At 40.0% G+C, this 13,218-nt stretch overlaps 1 protein-coding gene across 1 annotated transcript; it reads left to right on the top strand.

Annotated features, from left to right (window-relative positions):
• Positions 1-107: 107 nt before the first annotated feature.
• Positions 108-12,678, top strand: hadhb (hydroxyacyl-CoA dehydrogenase trifunctional multienzyme complex subunit beta). The gene is made up of 16 exons (XM_031322376.1): positions 108-225; positions 2,508-2,580; positions 3,637-3,678; positions 4,616-4,712; positions 4,862-4,906; positions 5,958-6,057; positions 6,967-7,054; positions 7,528-7,715; positions 7,802-7,982; positions 9,277-9,398; positions 9,767-9,846; positions 9,942-9,989; positions 10,186-10,273; positions 10,555-10,629; positions 10,892-11,056; positions 11,947-12,678. Exons 2-16 carry the CDS (start codon positions 2,514-2,516, stop codon positions 11,980-11,982), a joined length of 1,422 nt encoding a protein of 473 aa, XP_031178236.1. The 5' UTR covers positions 108-225; positions 2,508-2,513; the 3' UTR covers positions 11,983-12,678.
• Positions 12,679-13,218: the final 540 nt, after the last annotated feature.

The following is a 13,218-nucleotide window of genomic DNA, read 5'->3' as shown; positions in this document are numbered from 1 at the left end:
TTTTAGAAAAGCAATACATGATATTGTGTCGGTATTGTAATTTATGATTAAACGAGAGCAGGTATGTAACCATTCATTTGTTGTCCATGTTTCGTTCAGGCATATTTTAGTCGGCTAACACACTGGTGGGTCCTTGAAAACGTAGTCCACTGTGGCGCTGGTGAGTCTGTCAGTTAGTTTGAGCAGCAGGGAAGAGGTCTCGGCAAAGGCAGAACTCAAATATAGGTAAGCTACATCTGAACCATAACTATTAATAATAGAACTAGACAGAGACAATACATGGTATGAACTCTTTAAATGCGTTTCTTCACCCCAAGCATAGCGGAATAGATCGTATCACGATACATTTATGGAAATAGATCACAATTGAATGGACACTTCAGCTAACTAGTAGCTACTTAGCTTTACTGACGTTAGCTTGCATCTTGCGTCCAGCTTTGTTTTACTGTTTACAGTGTTTCAGTCATGTGTTTTTGATTGTTGTAAACGTTACTTTAAAGAACCAAATAATGTATCGATCCGTAGATAGTTATGACCCTGTTTAAGTCCCGTGATCCTGCATTTCTGTCTCTGTCATTCTCTAGTATAGGAATCTAGGTGAAGGGTCAAAGGCAGAGAAGGGGGTTGGGCAGGGTGACCGTCATACTGGCCTACATAATAATACATAAATAAGACATATTGTGGTGTATATGTATATATATTTATATTATGCGTAGCAGAGTAGAGCCTTAAATCCCTAAAGGTCTTTAGTTTTATAGTTAGTAGGGGTAACGTTGAGGTCAGCGTTGGAAGAAGTAACGTTACTCAGATCTTTTACTTAAAGTAGAAATACCACAGTCTAAAAATACATCCATTACAACTAAAAGTCCTGAAGTCAAAATGTTACAGAAGTATTAATAATATAGAAGCATTATTATTTTCAGATACTTAATACTACTGGGTAGAATAGTAGCATAATACTGCATTATATCATATAAGCATATCAAACTGTATGTAGATTTATGTAATTGTTATTAACAGAGTGTCTCATAATTGTAGTGCAGTAAAAAGTATATTTCTCTCTGAAATATAGTGGAGTAGCAGTAAAAAGCACGGGGGGGAAAAGTATATCAATACAGTACAGTACTACTGATCCACAGCAAAGTAGCGTTGCATTTCCACAGTATTATATGGAGTGTGAATATTGGGGGTAATCATACGTCAAATTAGCTAATCATATAAACAATCAAGCAAGCCTTTATTGTTATGTCTAGTTAATGTGATTAGAGTATTAAGCCAACCTGAGAGGATTTGTAGTGTGGTGTTATGCCACTCTCCAGGCTACACTGTCACCTAAAAATGATGGCAAAAAGGTATAGTCCCCATGGGTTAATATGCCGTTAAATATATGAAATAAGAATGACATTGTGAATTCAGACAAGGAAAGCCAAGACTTTGGCAAACACTGTACGGGAATGTAGAAACATGCATCAGAATCAGAAAATGATTTATTGCCAAGTAAGTAACACTTACAAGGAATGTGACTAGATGGATGGTACATAGATACACATATTAAAAGGAAATAAATGATAAATTATCTTCTGTTTATAAGAGTACAGCACTATATAAATTTAGTTATGACACAGTGGCAAAACGCTGTGTAAATACTACATTACTGTAATTTTTTTTCTTCCTTGTTTTCTGTAGTACCCCTTGCATGGTATTTTTATTCTTTTCTTTCCTTTAAATATTTTTCTTTCTTTCCTTAAATATTTTAAAAATAATTAAATTCATTTGCAAATTTGTAGCAAGCATGTACAGCTGTCTTTAATTTTAATGTTAGGTGGGTTCCCTTTACTAGCCCTCACGTTGTTGTTTTTTATCCCACCTGTATTTTATTATGTTATTGTATATTTATTTTTTATTTTATTTTATATGCACAAATATAGAAATACAATTTTTAAAAGGAATATTAACATAAACAAACAAATATGTACAAATATAAATGCTTAACAATAAGAAAAGAAGGCTGTAAGGCTTAGTGCAGGATGAGCAAAGATGTTGAGGTATGTGCAAAAGTTCAGTGTAGGCTATATATAGTGTGCAATGGACAGGTTGTAATGCTATCTTATACCAGTCTTATAACAGTCTTGCAATAAGTCCTCTTCATGCAGTTTATATTGTTCAATTTTTGTTATAACTGTTTTAGAGAGAGCTTAATTCAATGTTATGGTTATTTTGGAGGATGTAGTTTGAGGTGCTACTGAATTGTACTGCATTATACAGAGAGGTGTTTCTGTTATTGAGCCTACCCCCATTGAGTTTAAAACACTATTTTGTATTATTGTATTGTATATTATTGAATTAGCGGGCAGTTTGCAGTCCAGTTTAAGTGGAAGTCTTCGTTTTTTCTGTTTGAGAAAAAAACGATACTGTTAATGTTATGAGTGTTATGCAGGGCCATAAACTTTTTCATCACAACCCTGGTTATAACTTTGTAGTAACAATTACAGTTTCTTTCTCTGTAGAACATAATGGCTTCCATGCTGCTGAACACAATGTGGAGCGGCTCTGTCCGCCCTTCCCGGGCGGTGTGGTTGGGTACGTTTTCTTTAATATTATTTGTTTCACAGATAAACATATTCAAATATATGTGAAAGCAATACTATATATAGAGTCAGAAGTACAGCACCAACAGCTAATAGATTGTTTGATGTGTCATTATGAATACATACAGTGATCTTTGGCCACTGTCACGTTTGTTTATTTAGCCTTTCTATTTGTCACATTACACTAACTGGTAATCGATTGATTGGTGATCATCGCCTAAAATCTAAAATACAGACGTCTGGTCTTTAAATTCAGACTGCTCAACACTGTCATCTAAGATGATGTTGTATAGTATAGACTTGATTCTCTTTTCAGCCATTATATCTTAAGCCCGAGACACACTAAGCCGATAATCGGCCGTCGGACAGTCTGGCGAGGTCAGTGACTCGAGTCTGTTCGGTGTGTTCCGTGCCGTCGTCCGTCCGAGGAGCCGTCGTCTTTCATTTTGGCCAATTTCCGGTGTATAATCGGAAGGCGGGCACTGCCGGCAGTCTGACTTAAATGACCAATCTGATTGGTAGAGTGCTAACCCGGAAACGAGGAGCGGGATGAGCGTGACTAGAGTCTCTCAAAATCTGACGAAAATCCTTTAAACTGACCTTTGTCGATCTGAAATGAAGACAGATTCAGCAACTGCATGGCCCATTTCTCGCTTAAAATGTTTTCAGAAACACGTTTCGGTGAACTATTTTAGTACAATATGAGATCGTATTCTGAACAAGCCGCCATGACAGTCTGTCTTTGAATTTCCGGAGAAACCAGACCCACGTGACGTGACGCTTTCGTCCAATCAGCTGCCGGTTTTCATTTTTGGGCGACAATACAGATTAGCGCCGCCTGCTGTTATGGAGACGTATTACGTCTCGTCGCTTTGGTGTGTTCCGAGGCACTTTTTTGACCAACTCGGGGAGACTGATCAGTCCAACTGCCTTTATATATATATATTTGTTTGCTGCTATATTAATGTGCTGCTGAATATTGAGTACAGCCTATTTTTAAATGATATAATTGAGGATGATAAGGAATGTTTTTCTCTGTCTGTCTCAGGGGCACGCTCTCTCAGTATGACAGCTCAGCTTCAGGCTCAGGGTAAGTCATTACTCTAAGTGATATCACTTACATACCAATCCAGATTATAGTCTTGTGGAGATCCCACTGTTTAAAATGTGAGCTGAACATCGTGAGCCTCTTTTATCCTAGACAGAACCTATGCAAAACTACCCTGTCTAGGTGGAATTTAAATGGTTGAAAATTTGATATTAAAGTGCCCATATTATGAAAAAATCACTTTTTCTGGGATTTGGGGTGTTATGTTGTGTCTCTGGTGCTTCCACACACATACAAACTTTGAAAAAAATCCATCCATGCTGTTTAGAGTGAGATACGGTTTCTGAACGTGTCCTGCCTTCAGTCTCTGGGTGAGCTGTTCAAAATCGGCACGGCTTGTGACGTCACAAGCCGAAACGAGCAGGCTAACCGCAACCATTAGCTCGTTAGCATGCTAACGCTAATGCTAACGCTAGCATGCTACCTCGTTCTCAATAGCAAAGCACTGCTACAACACACACAAGTTCACCATAATCTACAAAAGAACTACTTACATGTGCGCCCTCATTTAGAAGTCTCCCAGCTAATCCTGCCTTGTAACTGACCGAAGTTGTAGAAACAGCCTTTCTTTTACTGTCTATGGAGCTAGCTAGCTGACATGATCTACATCTGAGCTACTGGACATGTGCAAGTGTAATCAAAGATAGTACAGAAGAAGAAAAGAGGTCTCACTCTGTAGCTAAAACAGAGACCAGCTGAAAAGAGGATCTGCAGCAGTGAGAGAGAGCACTGCAGTACAACAAAAATATGGTGTTTTTTGAAAATTAAACCATGTAAACCTATTCTGGTACAACCTTAAAATACAATTATGAACCTGAAAATGAGCATAATATGGCTGCTTTAAGATAATACTCAATCCTCAGGTCAGCTCACAACTATCAGAGTCTAACTGCCTGTTACTGTCTTCATTTTCTTTCAGTTCAGACAAAGAGCAAAAAGACACTGGCACGGCCTGGTGTGAAGAACATAGTTCTGGTGGAAGGAGTTCGAACCCCTTTCCTGCTGTCTGGAACCACGTACGTCTCTGGCTCTTTTCTTATGGTTAAGTTCACTGGCTGGAGCATCTGACCAGCATAACTTTAGGAAGAGGGAAAGCCTGTTTTCAAATGGCATTTACAGAGAGAGTGTCTTATCTTGAAGGTACCTTTCTGGTTTGTGTTTACAGATATGCTGACCTAATGCCCCATGACTTGGCCAGAGCAGCTCTGCAGTAAGTGGTTTTCATATGTTGTGTTTTTTTGTGTCAGTGGTGTCATAACACTAACAAATCTACCATCAGAGTTTTAATTGACATCATAAATCAAGTTACGTTCTGCTGACATATAGGGCTGGGCGATAGGGAGAAAATCAGATATCACGGTATTCTTGACCAAATACCTCGATATCGATATTGCGGCGATATTCTAGGGTTGACAATTGGTGCATTAACAAAATATCTTCACACTTAAATTTTATATACAGTAAATAATCATCAGTAATGTGGACATAATGTCTAAGTGGGGAAAAGGCAAATAATAGAACAGCTAGAACAGTCTGGTAAGTTCAGAAAAGTACATCACTTTACTGTAATGCAGCCTTTAAAACCAGGAAAAGACACTTATGTTATATCACGATATTACGATATCCAAAATCTAAGACGATATCAAGTCTCATATCACGATATCGATATAATATTGATATATTGCCCAGCCCTACTGACATAGCGTGCAGTTGTTCCGATGAACTGGCCATTGATACCACTTCTTTTTTTTTTTCAATAGTGGCCACCAAGCAGCGCCTTAATACTAAGTACATTTTTATGTTAGTAAATTACATGTACAGTCATATATTATAACACTTGTCAATTGATCCTTGTCCCATCCTATAATGTTCATTAAAACAGAAGTTATTTTCCTTTTCACCAGAAAAAAATCCAGTTATTGAAGAATGTCTAGACTCCAAAAATCTGTGAAAAATCTATGACCCAGGGTACGTAATAGACCAATAATAGAGCTGTTGCCGGATTAGACGTAAACACAAGAGTTACATGTATAACTAGGGTTCTGTGAAGTATGGGTGACCTTCAGATGTAATATCTAGGCGTTACAACATTTGAAAACGGCTGAAACACGTCAGTTCAGACAAGAGGGGAGAGAGAGAGGAACATTGGAGCAACACTGACAGCTGTGAGAGGGGGGTGGAGTGTTTTGTTAAAAAAAAAAACAAGTTTTTTTTTTTTTTGTGCTACTGTGATTTAAAATTGTCCATTTGGGTTTCCCTAGGGGTCTGCTACACAGGACGGGCTTACCCAAAGATGCTGTAGACTACATCATCTATGGAACAGTCATTCAGGAGGTCAAAACCAGCAATGTAGCAAGAGAGGTATTATCTTACACACACACACAAACGTACATGTACTTTCTTTAAGCGTTGGTCCTAAGCCTGAGCTGTAGTCAAGTCCACCTTTGTCGAGTCCAAGACAAGTCCAAGACCAGGACTAGTCAAGACCGAGTCCAAAGAGGTCCAAGTCAAGACCGAGTCCTAAAAACTTTGAGTCCAAGTCAAGAGTCCAAATGACAGTCAATACCGAGACAGCAAAAAAAAGAATCCTCTTCAAGACCATTTACTTATCTGGTCATAATTTATGTGATGTGAGAGACAGTATATCTTCTATTAAGATGATCATTTTGCTTTATTATTTGTAATAATCAAAAAGCAAGTGCAATAAAACACTATAGGATCAAATTAAGCCATATTATTTACTTAAAACATAAAATGGAAATGTTCCCATTCTTGAACTTATGACTTGTCCTGAAGAATTCATAGTACAAAGTGCTCGTTGACATTGTGTCTGTGGCCAAAATGAAAATGATTGAAGCCTGATGATTGAGGAATATGATGCAGCCAGGTGTGTACCAGGCGACCAATCTCGATACCTGTTCTAGATGGATTTTTAATTAAACTAATACCTGTTTTCTGAACAAGCACGCTCCATCTATGGTTTGTTTTGAAGGAGGAAGTTACTTTAGAACAAAAGCATTTAGTGCTGGACTCGGTCGAGACCAACTAGAATATTTGGCGAGTCCAATGACCGAGACAAGTCCAAGTCCAAATACCAACAAGTCCAAGACGAGTCAGAGACAACAGAAAAGCGTCTTGAGTCTGGACTCAAGTACTACAGCCCTGTCCTAAGCATTACCACTACATGCTAAGGCTAATAATATTAACCAAAGGAGCATTTTGAGCTGCTATTTTGTTGTGCATCTCCTTCATTTTTCACTGTGATTTCAGGCAGCATTGGGTGCAGGCTTCTCTGACAAGATCCCAGCTCACACCGTGACCATGGCCTGCATCTCCTCCAACCAGGCAATGACCTCAGGTATGTCAGGGAAAGTAATCTCTACACCAAGCCTCTTCCATTTGACATGGCTTTTATCGCCTCTGAGAGTAAACTAAACTACGTAGTCTTACATTGTAGCTGGGAGAAAAAACAACAACGATGATGTTATGCTGTATGCTGCTGCTGTGAGAATCAATTGGAAGTAATACAAATGCATTTTAATCTTGACAACAACAAAAAAAGCTAAACAAACAAGCACTCAAGCTGAGCTAAAGACGTAACACACCACAACATCTGAGCATGTTATAGATGAGGAAAATAAGGAAATACTACACAGATGTCTTATGACAATGAAGGGGAAATAATAAAGGGGGATCACAGCAGGAGGCCGAGGTCAGATGTGTCCTCTTGCCATTACAGTAAGGCCCATACATTAAGATTAAGATTTTTTTGGTTGTCCTCCTCTTTGTTTGACCTTTGTTTGGCTCTCTTTCCTCCGTCCTTCTCTCCAGCTGTTGGTCTGATTGCTGCAGGCCAGTGTGACTCTGTTGTGGCAGGAGGGGTGGAGTTCATGTCCGATGTTCCTATCCGTCACAGCCGTAAGATGAGAAAGACCATGCTGTCCCTCAACAGGGCGAAGACCCTTGGCCAGAGGCTCAGTCTGATTGGCAGTATCCGGCTGGCACATCTCTCCCCCGAGGTATATATTCACTTAAAATCTCTTAAGAGTTACACCACTTTCAGTTTGTTAAATTTAATTTCTTGTGTCTTTGTGTGCGTTTGTAGCTTCCTGCTGTGGCTGAGTTCTCCACAGCTGAAACGATGGGCCACAGTGCTGATCGTCTGGCTGCTGCATTTGGGGTCTCCAGAATAGAGCAGGATGAGTTCGCTGTGCGATCACACACTCTGGCCAAACAGGCCCAGGACGCCGGTCTGCTGCAGGATGTCATCTCCTTTAAAGTGCCAGGTAAACAGTGCTCCACTCTTTAAACTCAAGATACATGACATCACACATTCAAGGGTTAGGGATGGTTTAGTCTCGCATTGCCAGCCCTATCTCCACAGCGCTGTGGAGTAAGGTCTGGCTCCACCACACAAACATTCTGGGATAGGAGAAAAATACACTCTGGTTGTTTGCATTTCTTTAAAGGTCCAATGTGTAGGAAGTTCTCCCATCTAGCGTTGAGATCATATATCGCAATCAACTCTCTCGCACCACGCAGTTCAAAGTACGTATTACAGCTACGGTCGCCTTCACACTTCAAAAAGCGCTTTTGCTCTTTTCAATATCCTTTTTCTTTTTCTGGGCGAAGAAGAAGACTCCCGTTCCTGAAATTTGGATTTTGAATATGTGTGGTCCTCCATGTTTCCTTCTTCAAGCTTGCTGGGGCCGGGAAGCTACGATACCCATTAGCAGCATTAGCAGCACCTGTGAGTTTATCATGTGACAGCGAAAACGCGAAAGGCAGAGCAGTATGTCCTGTATGTCCCTTACCGGCTAACGTATTTCAAGATGGCGCATGAATATGGAGTGTCTACCCCAGTTCATGCAAGTGCAAATGTAACATTTCAAGCCAAAAGGAATACTTGGAATTGATGGTGGTGGTAAATATTCATGAAAAAGGACAAGTTTGTGAACGGGCAACACAGATTTTGATAATGAACAACTAAACACGTTACACACTGGACCTTTAAACCAATCACAACCGTCTAGGGCGGCGCTAAGCTCTGGACGCTGCCTCGGCAAATTAATCTCCGGAAAGAGCTTGTTTTGGTGGAACATTTGCACCCCGCAAAAAAAAACAAAAACAACATAAAATGTTAAATGAAGTTAACTGTTCACACATACACAATACAGTAACGTGAACTATTTAAATTAGCTGGATACATGGTTAAAAGAAATTTGCTCTCACCAGTGTATCGCCGTGTGTATTGGTCCACAGCAATCCCACCAATCGGTCCCAAAACGTCCCAGTTAGAGAGTAAATGCAGTAAACAACATATTCTTTGGAAATCTTAACAAACATTCCACAAAAGAGCCAAGCAGGCCTGCCTTGTTGCACAATCCAAATTTTCTTCAAAACTTGCCATTTTCAGCGAGTAGCTTGCTAGCTCTAGGTTTGTTCCGTTGATCCAGACTAGGGGTGGCTGAATACGTCCTATTAGTTTTCAGGAATTTTATGGATGGTTGTGTACTTAAATGTTGGTGATTATATTGTTGTAACTAGTAGATGTCATTTGTCTGTGCTTGTTGTCACCAGGTCGTGATATTGTTTCCAAGGACAACGGCATCCGCCCATCCTCCATGGAGCAAATGGGCAAACTAAAGCCCGCCTTCGTTAAACCTCACGGCACAGTCACCGCCGCAAACTCCTCCTTCCTGGTAAACCCGGCACTCAGTGTCCTTAATTCCTCCGGTTCCAAAACGCGTTCATTCTTTATTCATTTATATCAAAGCTACACACACCCATCTGCAAAAACAAAGCTACAAAGTACCTGGAGCAAAACACTGTTAAGCAACTTTGGCTTTGATTTTTTTTGTTTTTTTAATTTTTCTGTTTATTATTATTATCCTAAGAATTTCTGGTAACATTTTTGGTCCATTAATGAAACAAATTTGTATAGCCCTGCTCTCCCCAGATTCTCTTTCAACTGTTTTCGCTCACAAGTGGAACCATTCATAAACTGCCCTGGCATTAAAAACACTGCTTGTTTGTGTGTGTGTGTGTGTGTGTGTGTGTGTGTCCTCAGACTGACGGTGCGTCTGCTGCGCTTATCATGTCTGAAGAGAAAGCTTTGGCTATGGGTTACAAGCCTAAAGCCTACCTCAGGTATCTGCACCCTCTGTTTTTGGTAGAGCAGCCTCAGTTTTCCCCAATAATGCCCTTTCAGATGTTCTGATCATATTATATTTGCATCCTGGCAGAGACTTTGTCTACGTGTCCCAGGACCCCAAAGATCAGCTGCTTTTGGGGTGAGTTCACAAATTTAGTTTAGCTAAAAAAAGCGAAGCAACATTTGCAAAACATGGGGTTCTTATACTATTTGGGATGGAACTGTTAAAGCCAACCTAGTGTGTGTTTTAACCTACAGTACAGTACATTTGTGTTGGAAGGTAGAGACACATTTTATTCTGAGGTTTGACACTGCGCCCTGTTTAACTTTTCCAGGCCGACGTACGGTACACCAAAGGTCCTGGAACGGGCTGGCTTGACCATGAGTGATATTGACGTCTTTGAGTTCCATGAGGCATTCGCAGTAAGTTATCGCAACACGGTGGGGGGGGGGGGGGGGGAGAGAGACACTGTATGAGCTTGTGTAGTGGTGGGTGAATATGTCCTGTCAATCTCCCCAGATATTTTAAGTTACAAATATGCATGATTAAACTAGAATCTTTCAATTTCCGTGTCTGCCTTAATCCCAGTCATGGCCTGAGTAAGATTTGACTGGTCTACTTCATGTCGAAAATCAGTCGAAATCAATATGTTTTCTGTCTGGTATCCATGGTAACTCTGTGGATGTTTGTGTGTGTTTTCCAGGGCCAGATAATGGCAAATATGAAGGCTTTGGACTCAGATTGGTTCGGTCAGACGTACCTGGGCAGGAAATCAAAGGTAAAGATAGCCACTGGTCATACTGCAACAGATTAACAGTAAATTAAGGCCAAGATGATTTATATCAACATGTGGTACTGGTGTCATATTTAGATTTTACACTAATAAGTACTTAAGTACAAGTTTAATTATCAGTCTGACCAAGTGTGTGTGTGTGTGTGTGTGTGTGTGTGTGTGTGTGTGTGTGTGTGTGTGTGTGTGTGTGTGTGTGTGTGTGTGTGTGTGTGTGTGTGTGTGTGTGTGTGTGTGTGTGTGTGTGTAGGTGGGAGCTCCTCCCATGGAGAAGTTCAACTTGTGGGGAGGCTCTCTGTCTTTGGGTCATCCGTTCGGTGCCACAGGCTGCCGGCTGGTAACCACAGTGGCACACCGGCTGCAGAAGGAGGGAGGACAGTACGGACTGGTGGCGGCTTGTGCTGCTGGAGGACAGGTAATTACTGGCTGACATGTGTGCATGAGACAGCAGAGTCACACAAGCCAGGTTTTCAGGGTTTCCGCGGGGTCTTAAAAAGTCTAAAATTTCAAAAAAGGTTTTTAGGCCTTAAGAAGTCTTAAAGGTGTACTATGAGTGCCTGCATGGTTTCAGCGCAATTTAATTTTTGTCTCAAATCGTAGGCATCTCTCCTTGATCCGCTAGCTGCCTGCCCCCTGAATACACTGTGAAAAAGCCCGGTCTCGGAGACAACACAGGGGTCGTAAACGTCAAACAAACACTAGAGGCACAGGCTGTGCACCAAAATACAACAAACCACTCCAGCCAATCACCGACAAGATGGTTGGGGGAGGGGGTGGTGGTTAGTGACAGTTAGTCAGTTAGTCATGACAGTTACGGAAACATGGGGGGAGGGGCGAGTATTGTGTTCTAGGTCTTACATTATTTTAGACGGGTCTTAATTTCCCTACAACTATGCAACTCTACCATAAATGTTTTTTTATTTTTCTCTTATTATTCCGTGGTGTTGTATTTCTTTCTTTCGCTGGTCCAAATATAATTTCGCTGTATTACGACTACAAATGAGACCAACATGCAACTTATATTGCAGCCAATCAGCTTTTGACTTATTGGTGCGAGTCTCTTTCGGATTGTACCATAGACGTAAAACGGAATTTATTCTTCAGCTTTGGGGAAGTGCAAGTTTAACGATTCTTGGTTTGAAAAAAAAAACTGAATTTAGGGCTCAGTTGATGTTGTTATAAAGGTCTTAAATTTCATTCATAATGGTCTTAAAAAGTCTGACATCGCTTCCATTTTCTTTCTTGTTTAGACCATCTAACTTTTTATGTTTGTTTTTTTCCTGACAAACTTGTATTGTTTTCCAGGGTCATGCCATGGTGATTGAGGCCTACCCCCAGTAAAATACTTAAAACACCATCTGTAACCTCGATCTTCAGGTTCATCATAACTGCTACACACACCAGACAACAGACTGTACAGACATACTAGCACCATCTTTGCCTTGCTGAGAGAGGAGTCGGATGCAATATGCGAGTGAGTCTTAGGAATCTTGTGTAAATTCAGCTTTACTTCAAAGCTGTTAAATTATAGCGTAACTTTGTAAAGAAAGGTTTATAGACTTTGAGGTGCATCTTGTCAGCATTGTGACTGAGTCGAATGTAACATAGCTTAATTTAAGCACTCAGAGGAGCTACAGTGATCCTAATGTTTATATACGCTGTAATATTTTTTTCTTACGAACTGTTGGAATTAAAGGGTGTGATGATGACCACGCTGCCACTCATTAATTGGTTTGCTATTCTTTCTCGCCCTTAAAATAGACCTTTTGCAGAAATTCACTGGTTACAGTTTCTGAAATGTGAATATTTTTATGTTTTTCTTCTAGTCTCATATGAGAGTAAACTGAATACTTTTGGGTTTTGGACTGCTGCATTTGAAGACATTTAGGTTAATCTATTTTGCGGACACTTTTGTTCAAATGAACATCCTGTACAAATGAGCCACAGTAGATCAAGGAAAAGCCAACGTGAATAAGTGCCACAATGCTCACACAAGGTTGCAGGTGCATGATGTTAGACATTAGCGACAGTATTTTTTGGGAAAGAGGGAGGACAACATTATTGTGATTGGCATTTTTCACTATTTACTGACATTTTATAGACAAAACAATGAACTAAATTATTGGCAGATAACACAGTAATGAAAATACTGTGTGGCTGTGGTTTAATCAGATTTGTCAATATAAGCAAACAACCACACAATTGTCTTCACTTATGATGTGAATGTTGCTAAATCCTCATAAGTTTTTCTTCAAATGAGCCCGCCTACTTCAAACCAGTGAGAGGAGCAAAGACAAAAACACAAATGCAGAAATCTGTCGTGTGAAATAACCAAAAAGTGTTTAAAAACTTACAATATTTTGTTCACATGTAGAACACCATTGCTCATAATGGGGAAACAACAGGGCTTTTAACATATTCTCATAAATCAAAAGATTTCGCAGAAATCGCCGGGTGAACCAGGTGTTGACCTTACCACAATAAAGATAATTAGATTAGGGCTTTCACGTAAATTCAAGTAGTTGTGTTTCCATTAATCAATTGTTGGTTTACAAAACAACTACCCAGCGACTGAGT

This window comes from Sander lucioperca, chromosome 19 (genome assembly GCF_008315115.2).
Source record: "Sander lucioperca isolate FBNREF2018 chromosome 19, SLUC_FBN_1.2, whole genome shotgun sequence".
Lineage (NCBI taxonomy): Eukaryota > Metazoa > Chordata > Actinopteri > Perciformes > Percidae > Sander > Sander lucioperca.
The sequence above is the reverse complement of the archived record's forward strand: the minus strand, read 5'-3'. Positions and strand labels throughout refer to the sequence as shown.